This window comes from Eupeodes corollae, chromosome 3 (assembly GCF_945859685.1).
Source record: "Eupeodes corollae chromosome 3, idEupCoro1.1, whole genome shotgun sequence".
In the NCBI taxonomy this organism is placed as follows: Eukaryota; Metazoa; Arthropoda; class Insecta; order Diptera; family Syrphidae; genus Eupeodes; species Eupeodes corollae.
The window spans coordinates 105,502,304-105,516,047 of NC_079149.1; the positions used below are offsets into that span (position 1 = coordinate 105,502,304).

Here is a 13,744-nt window from a genome sequence, read left to right on the forward strand (position 1 = left end):
TATCACACGACTTGAAATAGTTACCAACCTCAACGCGAGATTGAGGTTTTAAATGTTCCTCCTTAATTTTGACACATCCTAAACTGTGATAAATTCTATCAGACGTATCACGAATTCCATCGTAATCGGAAACTTTTACGAACCCCGAAAGAAACTATTGCCAAATACGTTCGTAGTGAAAAATCTCATACAATTTTGCATTACGAACGGATTTGACAATACGGTTTTTCGGAATTCGTAAAAGGTTACGATTACGATGCAATTCGTGATAGGCCTGTAACACTTTGCAAAGTTAAGCAATTCGAAAATAAAGCTTTAAAGTTGAAAGATTGGAGAGAGTTGAACAATTTTTTGAAGCTTGACAATTTCTAAGGCCAGTCCAAGGCTTATGTTTCTCTTATAAATATTCTTAGTTTACAAGTAGGCCTTGACCTAAAGTATCTATACAACTTTTGGGCTGTAACTAAGCTACGAAATTACAGTCATTGAAACTTTCTTACATATAGAACGGTCTCAGCAATTTTAGACAAGAATAATTAAATGTGTTGGTTGTTTAAAAGTTTATTGAACTTTTAGCATACCAAAGCTGTGTCTGTAAGTACTTGGAAAAGAGGAAGGGGTTGGAAAGGGAGTACCAATGTTCATTGATTTTGAATTCTTAAATATTGCACTGGCAGGGAAAGAAAGTGTATAGCAAGGCGTTCCACATTCGCGTAGTGCGGTTAAAAAATGAATCTCTGTACTTGATAGTACGGCTGCGGTTGAGTTTAAAGGTGGACTGATGGCAATTCCCAGAAGGGCGAGTATTACAAATTTAACGAGGTTTCGAAAAGTTGAAAATGCTTTTCGCTGAAAACATTATTTCTCTTTATAATAAGAATACGCTGCAGGGGACATTATAATCCTTATTTTGAAGAAACACAGTATGAGCATTCGTAAAGGAAGAGTAGGTTCAAAATTAAATATCGGTGCACATTGGTTTTTAATTCCTGAATATTTCAATAACTGGGAAATAAAGAGTGGAGTAAAGAATTCCACATTCGCGTAGTACGGCTAAAGAATAAATCTCTGTACTTGACACGAATGTATTTTAAATTTTTAGAATAAATATTTAAATTTTGTACTTACCGTAAATTATTTAAAAAGTTATTGAGAAAATGTGTATATTTTTCTTAAAAATTGAAATTGAAAATCTTATTACTACTTACCTGCTTTAAATTAAACATTATATTTTTTACGTTGTTATGATTACTCAAATATTAAAATTTTTAAACAAAAAAAAATTAATGGGAAAACTCTCGCACACCAAACAAAATATTTTCAAAAAGTATTAAAAACTTTAACTAAAATTTAACAAAAAAAACTAAAAAATACTTAAAGAAAACAATTATTTAATCCATAATACTCACGTATTAAAGTACTGGAGCATAAAACAAGTGCTATTATAAAATCACGGGATGGTGTCAATACTCCAGATGCCAGGAGTTCCAATTCACAATGCATTCCGGTGAAGCCCATCGGACATAAGCATTCGTATTTTTTTGGAGGACTATGATCACGACATCTGCCACCGTTGCGACAAGGAAACAGTAAGCATTCGTTATCGTTTATGCATTGGCTGCCAGAAATTTTGTAACCAGCAGGACATCTAAATTGTTTGAATATTGAGGGTATCATAGATTTTTGTTTTTGTTTGTTCTTTTTCTATTTTTTCGGATTATTTTTTTTTGTTTGTTTGTTCTATTTGTTTGATTTGATTTTATAAGTTTCTAGAGGTTCAATTTACATTTTGTTCCATTATACAGGGTGTCCAAATTTTAGGTTAACATTTTTAAGAAGTTATTTCGCTTTTTAGGAAAGAAATTTAATGTTTCGTAGGAAGATTTCTTATTCAGAATAAGTAATTATGATCTATTAAAAGCATTCCTTCCGATTTTTTAAAAATAATTGCTGTATGAAATTTTGGTTGGACTTCTAGTTTTTAAGAAATGTATGCAATTTTACAAAAATTAGAAGAAGTCATTTAAATCATCTTTTTTCAAAAGAGTTGCAATTTTCTTAGTGCTTATGAAAATAATTTGTGAATTCAACAAAAATAATTAAACATTTTAATAAAAAGAAAAAAATTAATAAAACTTGAACACTTTCAGCGACTTAAAAAAGTGTTAATGAATTTAAAGGAATTCTTTGACTAAACATAGATTTTATTTTTTTGAAAATTTCTAAGATTTCCTTTTTTGTGAAACACACAAGAACACAAGTAATTTGGTCTTAAACTTGGTCAAAAGGTTAAGTTAAGAATTAAAGAGGATAAAAACGAAAAGTTACGGATTAAAGAACACAAGAAACATTTTTTTATATATTTTATACAATTTGAAGGATTTTATATTTAAAAGTTCTAGAAATGATGGAACTCAGATTACCAAAAATGGTAAGAATTCACCATTCATGTCGAAACTAAGTATTAATTTCTTCTAATTTTTGAAAACAACTTTATTTGTTTTTGGTTTTGTAAAGAAAATAATTCTTATCACAAACAATGATTCAATTTGAGTTCGGTGATACACCATTAAAAAAATAACAATCTTTCTACTCTAACTTGGACACCCTGTTTATTTTTTTCAAGGAAAAGGAGTAAGACATTTTTTCTCAATTTTTTTTTTCTGTATGAATTCTTTAACGAAGAAAATGACATGAAAAATCATATAGAGAGAAAAGGTTTTGTATATATTTTACATGTAGAAAGTTTGTATATAAGAAGACAAAAGTAGTTAAAAATAGAGGGGACAGAAAAGACAGAAAAAAGCTGTGATTTTCAACAATGGGAAAATCAAGAACGAACTTTTATTAAAAAAAAAGAATTAAGGATCAGCAGAAAACAAAAGGAAAATCATAAAAAAAGAAACGTTAAAAGTAAAAATGTTTAGTTTAGATTAAAAAAAAGAAAACACAAAAAATTATAAAATAATTTTCAATTAAAACGAACAAAAGAATTGGTGTGGAAGCGCACAGAGACAAGATTTTTTTGACCATAAATATACTTTTTTTGGAAATAATGTAGACCAGATTTTTGTGTTTGATATTTTTCCTTATATTATATTTTATTGTCCTTTTCAAAGGACAATTCCTATTCAATTGTTCAACGACGTTCTTTTTTCTTCAAAATACACACTCGTAGAAAAAAACACATATCGATGGCGAGACTGTATTTTATATCGTCATCAAGTTTCAGGTTTTTCTGTTTTGAAAAAAGGGGCCTTTTTCAATACTTTTGACTATAATACAAAACAAAATAATCGAAAATAACACTTCGACATTTCGATTGCTTTGTCTGACCAGGATTACAAAAATACACCTAAAGTAGTTTTATTTTGTTTTGTTGCTGATAATATTTTGTACGTACCTTTTTTTAATTTTATCCTTTTTACTTATTTTTTTTTCGATATAAGTTTCCTATATATAACTTATATTTTGATATATTTATTTTATCTAGCTTATAGTTTTTTTTTTAATTTTTAAATTGGCTTTTTTTAGAATAATGAAAGATTATACATTTACGAAAAATGAACATGATAGAGAATTGGAGATATAAAAATATAAGAAGACAAATAAATAACTAATATTATTTTGAGATGTTTGCTAAACATTTATGATTTTTAAGAATTTATACATATAAATGAATTTTATGTTTGAATTATTGCTGAAAGCATGCAAAACAGGGAACATCTAAATTTATTATTAACAATTAACGTTTATTTGAAAAAAAAATGTACATTCAGAAAAGGTGTGATGTTTATTATAGCAAAATGGGGGCTTGTATGTTATGGATTTGAATTTGACTTGACAAAAGCGATATTGACAATATTTTTGAAGAATGGTGTATTTAATTTTTCAGAAACCATTAAGGAACAGCATTTGGTTTCAACTGTTGTTGTGGTCGAACCAATGGAGTGGACCTACAGTTTTTGTGTCAAATCCGAACTACTAATTTGAGAAAGCACTTTTTATGACAAGACTAACTCTTGGAAGATTTTTCAATTCCTCACCAGAGGCAGTACCTGTGACAAAAACTTAAGGTGGCACATGTAGGGATTTAACCCAAGGCCTCTGGCATGACAGTCCTAAGCTTTAACCAACATGCTTTCAAATAAAAGTAAATAAACTATTTTTGTTTGGTTGGGAATTACACATTTCCTCGAAATATTGCTCCTCAAATTACTTACAAAAATAATGAACAGACTATCGCAAGTATATTTGAAAAATTTTAAGTCAATTTAAAAAGTTATAAATATTTATATGAATTTTCGAAAGAATCGACTATGGTGTGGGTCCGAGAACGATTTTTTGTTCTGTATATCGAAGAAGGAATTAGAAAGTCAAATAAATTTTTGAAGATAAGATTTTAGAGTTTTTAGAATATTTACAATTTTTATTTCGATTTATTTACATCATCTTAGATAAGTTTTTCAAAAAATTAAAAAGTTAAAAAGTTGTATTACATTATTTTTTAACTTAAGTAACAGAAATTTAAGACTTGAGTAATTTTTTCTTATTTTTTGGCATCTTCACGAAATGTACGCCAAGTTCGTTTCAGCACTTTGGAAGCATTAGGAATATCTTTACACGTTTTCAGAAGTATTTAAATTGACCCAATAAATTGGAAAATGAACACATGGTATTAGACTCTCCTTTTTTTAAAAGGAATTAGGCCTAAAAATTAAAAGAAAAGCCATATAATCTTCAATATTTTATTTTAAGTCAAAAGTCGTTTTTGTTTTATTCTTCAAAAACTTTCCAAAACATACAAACAACAAAGTGAATGTCACTCTATCAGTGAACGTCAAAAAACACTAATGAGCATAACTTTCAAGCAGACATTAAAAAAAAGGTAATGATATTCAAAAACAAAAAAAAAAAAACATTAATTCACTATACGAGTATATGGTAGAGAAAAGTTTTCTAGAATTAAAAAAAAAAAACAAAAAAGAAAAATATTTAATCCCCAAGGAGCGTCGCCGCATTTCAATATTTTTTTTTTTTTTAGGTTTAAACATTATTTGCTCACTTAGTATAATTAATAAGCAGACAAGGATTGCTGCTAAAGCACCCATGCTTAGCTTTAACGTTTGGCCTTCTTGAACTAGTTCACAATTTTCACCCCAATATCCATCGGGACATATACAACGATAGCGTAATCTTGGTTCCAAATTAATGCAAGTGGCACCGTTCAAGCAAGGAAGATCCAAACATTCGTTACGATCCATACAACCTTTAGCATCTGGCGACATCACTCGTCCTTCTCCGCAACTATTTTTTACATACATATATGATATTATGAAGTGATTTTTTTTTTCAAAAGGATATTTTTTTTACATTCAAAGGATTTATTTTTGTATATTGTTTATATTTATAATAAGATGTAAATATTTGTATTTATTATTTATATTTTTTTTTATTAAAGTAAAGGATGAACTGAACACATGCAAACAAGATGAATAAAATTATTCGGGAATGAAAACAGAACATAACCTTATTTGGGATTGTTTGTATGTATAAAGAAGATATTATTCTATTTTGAAACAAGAGGATTTAAAATGGTCAAAAGAGGATAATAAAGTCGTGAATTAATGAATATGCTTGTCTTTGGCCAATTTTATTATTTAAGAAGATGTAAATTTATTTATAAGTAGGTATATATTTTGTTTTATGTTATTGTGTATAATTTATAGATCTTGATAGAAAAGTTAAAGTTGTATATGTATATTTTCGTTTAATTAAATTCTATTCTATATTTTCCAGGTATAAGGAATTCATGTATAGGTATATTTGTATATGTTTTTGTTAAAGAGTATATAAATAAATAAATATAATATCCTTTGAAATAGTGCGTAAAACTGTGTTCATTTTGTTATATACAGACATACGTGTATATATATTTTATAGGTTTGTAGAATATTTAAGAAGATATGCCTTTAATTGGTTTCTGAAAGTTGGTTCTTTAATTTAGTTTACTATACAAATAGTAGCTTTATTTTATTTATATGTGTAGTTTTATTTGTTATATAATTGTATAGGTATACCGAATAATTAGAAATTGCATTTGCATGAATAAACATTAGGATGAAAATTAGTTTTCTTGGATATCTGGGGTTGGAATAAATGTTTCTTCCTTGTTTTTTTCTTTCCCTTTTGACAAATTGAAATACCTTTCTAATATTTCGAATTTTCTGGACAAAGGTAGACATATGTAAATATGTTTTTGAATGAGTGTGTGTAGTATCCTACTTTTTGGTTGGTGATTTATTTAAATTTAATTGTTATTGTATTATGCTATTGTTTAAATGGGCCTAGCTTTTAAAGGAAATTAGGTTTTAAACGTTTTGCTAGTTTGACCTCATACAGTAGCACATACAAATAAATTGGTTTTCAGTGAAAATTATGCTAGGTCCTTGTGTTTTATTCAGATCTTGACTAGAATAGAATTTAAATAAGCCCCAAAAACTAATTGATTGTATTTATACCTAAATACCACATTTACAACGTATTTTCTATCTCTAAGCTATACAAAAGATTTGCTTGTATATATTCATTGGAAAAATTGAAAACAAAATTAAAACGATTAAAAATAGATTAAGACTTTTGTTAAAAGTTAAAAACTACCAACATTATGTATAGATCTCTTAATACTTGAGTCATATTTGTATGCATGGGTATGTTTTAATTAAACCGGTTAACCCTTTTCCATCTAAACATTTGACTTAAATATGAGGATTACAAATCCCAAGAAATCTCATATTGTGTAATGTTGGGTTTTGTAAAGGACACACTAAAAACTTGAGGATTGACTTTTTTTAAGGTTAGGTCCCCTATGTCCACTTTCATTATAATCATGTATTTAATCAAGGACTCAGTATGTGTTGGATAATTGAGGACATTGTTATGCTGAGGGTTAAAAATGTTCTAACTTTTTTTTTAAAGTGTGCTATTTTGGTTATAATTAAGATTTTTAATAACTTAATTCCCAAATCCTAACATCATTTACTTGGTTTGTTTTTGGTTTTAAATTGGGTTAACTTATATAAGAAATTTAAAGAAAAGAGTTAAAGGAGACATTTGAATCTACTCTCGTTTTTTGACTTATTTTCCTTTAAAAAGAAGTATTTTTGAAACTCTAACACCTTATAATAAATTTCAAATTCGAAAGTTTTTGAAAAGGTTGAGAATTTAGGTTGCTTCCAAAAAGAGGAAAGTCATTTATATTCAACAACCATTTTGATCGAATGGAAGAAGAAGGTTTAGTTCACTTTATTTCACTTTCCGTGTGTTAATTTTAAGACTTTCGTTACTCGTTGGCATGGTTTTTGAGTAAGTTTTTTCATGTTAAGATTTTAACAGAAAATCGAACCTTCAAAAGAATGTATCGAGCCCTTTCTTCAATTTTATGGTAAGTTACATTTTCAATTAAAGAGAAAATTAATTATTGAAATTTCCTATTAACCTATGAAGCCTTGATCTAAGCTTATGAAAAATAAATAATTTCCAATACTGACTAAGAGCTTATTATACAATATAATTTGGTACTTAAAATAATTTTCAGAAAGACCTCGATATGTATTTATACTAGAAGAAAAACTGAACTCTATTTTTTAAGAAGTTTATTTTTGAAAGCTAAAATAAATAAATTGGTTGACGCAACAGTCCAAAGAGAACCAGGGCCGAGTGACTAAGGTTAGGTTAAAGTGGTTGTCCATGATGGAAAACTTAATGCCACATGAATCTTGAGGCTTTCTCCTAAGCTCAATGGAACCAGTTTGAGTCTCTTACGAAACGGGAGAGGCTGATATGATTTAGATCGTTAAAGAAGAATTCTTCTAGGTAATTCTTGCCTTTTTGAGACAGAGCTGAGCATGAACAGAGATGGTGAAGAACTGTTTAATCCTCTTCCTCGTCCATACAACTTCTGCAAAAGTAACTTGCAGACGCACGCCTAAACGCATGGCGTGCTTTCCTATTAGATAGTGTCTGGTTAAGACACCTATTATCGAGCTAATATGCGATCTGCTTAGAGATAGCCAGCACCTTGAAAGCTTTAAACCTAGTGTTGGCCAGATGTTTTTCGTGACCTGTGTCTGACTTTTTCATAGCGTCAACCATTTACAACTAGCGATTGGTATGCCAGTGCATGAAAAACTTGGTAGTATGGGCTGAACTGTACTGTTTTTGGCGAGTTCATCTGCCTTACTGTAACTTGGAATGTCTCTTTGGCCTGGTACCTAGCAAAGGTGAATATTAAACTGCTGTACCATCTCCATTAGAGATTATCGACAGTTATGGAATGTTATAGAGTTTGTAGAGACAGAGTCCAGAGATTTTATAGCGGCCTGATTAACTGATAAAAAAGGGATATCAGTTGTTGATATCATGTTTTCTTTAAGCCAGGACAAGACTTCTTTTATCGCCAATAGTTCTGCCTGGAACACGTTACAATGATTGAGAAGGCGGAATGAAAGACTTAATTTCAAAATACGCACATCCACTAACTCCTTCTTTCGTCTAGTGACTTACAGCTCTTAACTATTCCTGTCTATTCTGCAAGTAATATTTCCAGGAATGAAGGGGACCTACATTTAAAGCCGACGAAGAACGCATTAATTGAAGAAAGCACTTTTCATGCCAAGAACTCCTCTTGTAGAATTTGTCAGTTCCCACAAAAGACGGTACCAGTGAAAAAAAACTTCAGATGGCACATGCAGGGTTTGAACCCAAGGCCTCTGACATGACAGTCCAACGCATTAACCATCACGCCACGGGTAAACAAAATTTTATAAGCTGAGAGCATTAAAAAGCAATCCTGACAATTGATTAAGAATTTTACTTTCAAATTTTCTTGTCATGAATTTTACTTTTTTTGTTTAAAGTTTTCATTATGCCGAACAACTTTCATATTTGTTGTCATAATTTAATTTATTTGATATTTTTTCCAAAAAGTCAAAATTTTCGAAATACAAAATTCAGAATTTTAGAAAATTAATTTAAAACAATTCAGGATATTAATTGATGCCATGTAGTTCATTTTATATTCTCAGAAAGATTGAAAAATGTTTCATCTTTTATGAAATTCAAGTTTTTGTGTACAAATATTGTTCTTGGATAAAGCATTGTATAAAAATACACAAAGTTTCTCCTTTTTGAATCCTGCAATCAACGTTTGTTCGATTGGTTCTTCGAATTTTGTAAGTTAATTCATGATTGAATTCTAGAAAAGTCACTTGCTTAAAAGGAAAAAAATATAAAATTTTCTTTGAAAAAACTAACAACCTTAAACCCATCTATGAAACTAAAATAGAGAAATGGAGACTTTAAAATGAAAATGGAAGAAATTGAGATCATGCTCAACGGTGTAGCACAAGCTTTAACGTTTTTGAAATTAAAACAAAAACTTACTTCGCTGATGTTTTGAGAAACTTCTTAACCAGTTTTATCCGAAGTAAATACTTTCGAAAACAAAAAATTGTACACCAAGTCTTTTCATTTATCAAACACAGCCCAATCCTTAAATCTTTATGAGGATGTTGTGTGGAATACAATTTGGAATTTAAAATCCAAGTATTATTCATATTTTTTTTAAACATACTTAGATCGAATTGGTTTTGAATCAATTATTAAAAATTGTTAATTAAAATGCAGTAATGAAGTAAAGCACTCAAGAAAATATCAAATACTAAAATCCATATCTTCCTACGACTTTTGGATTAAGCTGTTACCCTGAATTAATTTTTTCTATATGATTCCCTTAAAATTACCCACATTACATCATTGTTCGCTTTCAGTTCGCAGTGGGACCTACTTATGTGCACAAAAGCCTAACATCCTATATCCACGCCTACATTATAATCTAAACAGTTAAATCTTTGTTCAAATTTTTATTACTCCCCTAACGCATCTGCTGTTGTAGTCTTCTTTTCTGTCTACTCTACCCATTAAATGTTTTGTATGATCCACTTAACTTTTTCAAAGATCAGACTGTGTGCAAACTGTGAGTTAAGTTGAGCTAAGTTGAGTTGATGAAAAATGTAATCGAGGTCTCATCTCATTTCTTTCTTTATCGAAAGGAGCAAAAAGCAGAAGCATTCATTTTTAGCCTTTCTTTCCTGGATGCCATTGTTTGTCCATTATCCTTGTTTAAGTGCCAACCATTATACAATAATGAGTGAAGTAGGTACCCGAAGAACCTACCCTACCATCTACACCCTAAACCCTACCGCCTACTCTATACAAACAAGTGACAACGTAATGTAACACAGAAAAAGGATGTCTTTTTTTTGTCTATATCTTCTCTAGGGTATTTTTTTGTTTGTACTCGTACACTTGCTCATTTTGTGTGTCGCACAATACGTATTACCCTCCGGCTGAATGAAAAACAGCAAAAACCTGACTTTAGGATACTAAAGGATCCCCCATTAGTAGGACATTCTTCTTGCTTTGACTTGCGTTTGTTGGTGGTATCATCACACAGGTATACAGTACGCGATATCCTTTTTGTGTTTAGATGTGTTTTTTTTTCTATTCATTGTTATAGAAAGTCAGGGAAAAAGTACAAATTCAGCAGATAGGATTTGTTTTTTGTTCTATAAGGAATTCACGTTTCAAATTTAGTCCTTTATTTTGACATTCTGTGTGAAGAAAATTAGAAGAATTCTACCCACACACACAAAAAATGTCTATGGGACATACATACTTTACGTTTATACATAAATGATGCTGGACCAAAAGTGGCATTCTGTTTTGAGGCCTTATATAAGGTTTATTCAGAGAGAGAGGGAGAAAAAGATTCATTGAATGTTTTCAGGACCTATATAGTCGTTTGTTGAGTGTCAAATTGCATTAAGCTACACAAAGAGCTGACACTTTGCTATTGGCATTGGCAATCTATTTTTTCCTCTAGTGATTTTATGTACATACGAATCTATAAGTGTTAAAGGACATAACAACATGTGTAACTATTGAGGATATTTTGGTTTGTGTTTTAGTTTTTTTTTCCAAGGGTTTCATCAAAAAATAGGAGAGGAAAATGACGAACATACGATATATTGTGTCTTTGTCATGTGACGACGGAAGTGCTTTATGATGATTGGTTGGTTTGAAGCTATCGCAGATGTTGCATTTTTTAATTAAAAATAGAAAAGAGAAAAAATACATGGAAACAATGTATGTCAATAAAATGTATGATGTAACGTTTTAAGTGTCATAATCGTCACAAAATTGACTAACATGTAAAATCTTTTAAGACCACAATTGTTATCATCTTTTTGACATTTAAGAATTCTCAGACATTAGTTAACTTATCGCAAGCTTCAAACTACAGTTAGGGACATCAATTTCAACATCAATGAGTTGCTGAAGAAATATTAAGTTATTATTAACACGCCTTTGATGAAACGATTGCATTTGAAGAAGCAGGATACGATGTTCATAAGGAGGCAAATTCTGAGGATCATCCCAACAAAGATCCTTTAGGGAAAAGCGAATGAAATTAACTTTTCTATGAATTTCGTAACAGGGAGTCCACACCTGCGAAACAAATACAAGACGAGGGTGAACATGGCAATTGTTCAAAGAAAGACTTCTTTGCCCAGCGTTTTATTAAACCAAGCGTTAAACTTGCCTTATTGACAGTTAAATTAATGTGATGTGTAAATTCTAAGTTGGGACAGAAATGAACACCTAAGTCTTTAAATGTGGAGACGCGATAATAGTCAAATACACTACCAATTCGTTTTTAAGTGAAACTTATCGTCTGGAATTTTTAGTAGTTGGGCAAGGCTATTTTTCCCACACCAAAATGTGAAATTATTAATGTCGGCTTGTAAAAGGATACGATCAAGGGTGGACTTTATTATCTTAAAAATCTTCATGTCATCAGTAAAAATTAGAACTTCACTTGAGCGTAGACATGACGATTAGTCGTTAATAAACACGATAAACAGAAAATGGCCGAGATGGCTTCCCTGGGGAACACCAGATTGAGCAAAAAAAAAGTTCAGAATGACAATTTCTAAATTTTTCCTCATAGGATCTGTTTTCAACGTATGATTTGATCTAAGCTAAGAAAATTGGTGGGAAACCAAGAGCTTTAAATTTATCTAAAATAATTCCGTTGCTAAGTTAGTCAACAGCTTTAGAAAAGTCAGTGTATTCACGGTCAGTTTTATAACCTTTTTCTTCTTGAGAAAGTTTAAATAAGAACGTTAGGGGTTGAACTTAAGCATTTCTACACATTGTTATAACTATCGAGAGAATACCATAGAGACCGGCTGAGCAGTCATCATTCTATACGGATAAATGATTAAGAGCCATAGCCTGTGGCACAGGGATGTAACTACAGCTAGCTTGCGAAAAGGAGTGAAGATTATTAAAACTATTTCAAGGCTATTGACGAATGACTCTCGAAAGTTGGTTTTTCGTGTACCAAGGGTAGCTAAAGTTTGTATTTCTTAATTTTTTTAAGGGTACATTTTTTTCTCAACAATTATTAAGGATCTTATACAAATTTAAAATTGCTTCGTCAATATTAGAAAATAATCAGCAATTCCAGAAATGGTTAAATCTTCAGGCAATAACTGGAAATAAGCTCTTTTGAAATAATCAAATTTAAATAAGCAATCAAAGGAATTACTGCGTTCAGTAAGTTGATTACTTAAGTCAAGAAAAATGTCCAAGGCAGAGGGGGGGGGGGGTGATATTTATCAATGTTAGTAGTTCTTGATCTAGATTCTAGAATAAAATACTAAATCCAGAATTCGTGGGATTTATTATTTAAAAGACGAATCAAGGCTATTATTGATCTTAGTAAACCTAATGGATGAGCTACAAGGTTTATACTTGGTAGATGCTAAGTATAAAGTTATATCTTTTGGCGTTGTAACTGGGTCCAGACGAGACCAGCATTAAGATTTGTTATTTTTTTTTCTGTGCCTCACATTAAATTTATGACTTAACAAAGCTCATTATTAGCTTAAATTTATCCCAGTATTATAATATAACAAAGAACTTGCCTTATTTTAACCAACATTGAAAAAAAAATCATGTTAAAAACTCAGAGCAGTGACAACAAACTGTGTAAGATTTTTCGACACATGTAACAATTTTTTATATTTATTTCAAACCTTTTCGTCTTCTTTGATTCCAATTATTTTTGTGTCATAATTGTGACATTGTTGTGTAAGATCTTGTCACACTTGTAATAATTATTTGTGTCTATTTCAAACCTTTTCGTCTTCTTTGATTCCAATTATTTTGGTGTCATAATTGTGACAATACCACCACAATGCTTGAATTTGATTTATTTGCTTTAAAAGAATTGAGTCTGAGTTGAAATCGTATCAAAATCTACGACAAAATTTTGACACTTCACACTTTTGAAATAGAACGAAAAAGTATAAAGTCTTGTAACACATTTTAAGACTTTAGGTGTCTAATGTAGTATCCTGTATCATAACCGTAACAAAAGCACTAACATTTTTGAGCTTATTTTATCTACTTCTATTATCTAGTCTAGTGACAAAGTTGTTAAAAAAATTTTAAAAATTTATAGAATTTGATTAATATTCAATAAAGTTTGACCTTAAATACATTGAAAAAAAAAGACTTATCAACACATTTTAATTATGTGCGTCACACAAGGACAATAATTAAAATTTTGTTAATGTTCATTGAGATCACATAACTGTGTATTAGAAACGTT

General features: G+C 30.1%; 1 protein-coding gene across 1 annotated transcript in view; it reads right to left on the reverse strand.

Moving 5' to 3' along the window:
• Positions 1–13,744, reverse strand: part of LOC129948984 (neural-cadherin) — a 943,200-nt gene that overhangs the window by 18,240 nt on the left and 911,216 nt on the right. Inside the window, exon 19 of the mRNA XM_056060154.1 lies at positions 5,066–5,307. Coding sequence (XP_055916129.1) covers positions 5,066–5,307 — 242 coding nt within the window. The remainder of the gene's footprint in view (positions 1–5,065; positions 5,308–13,744) is intronic.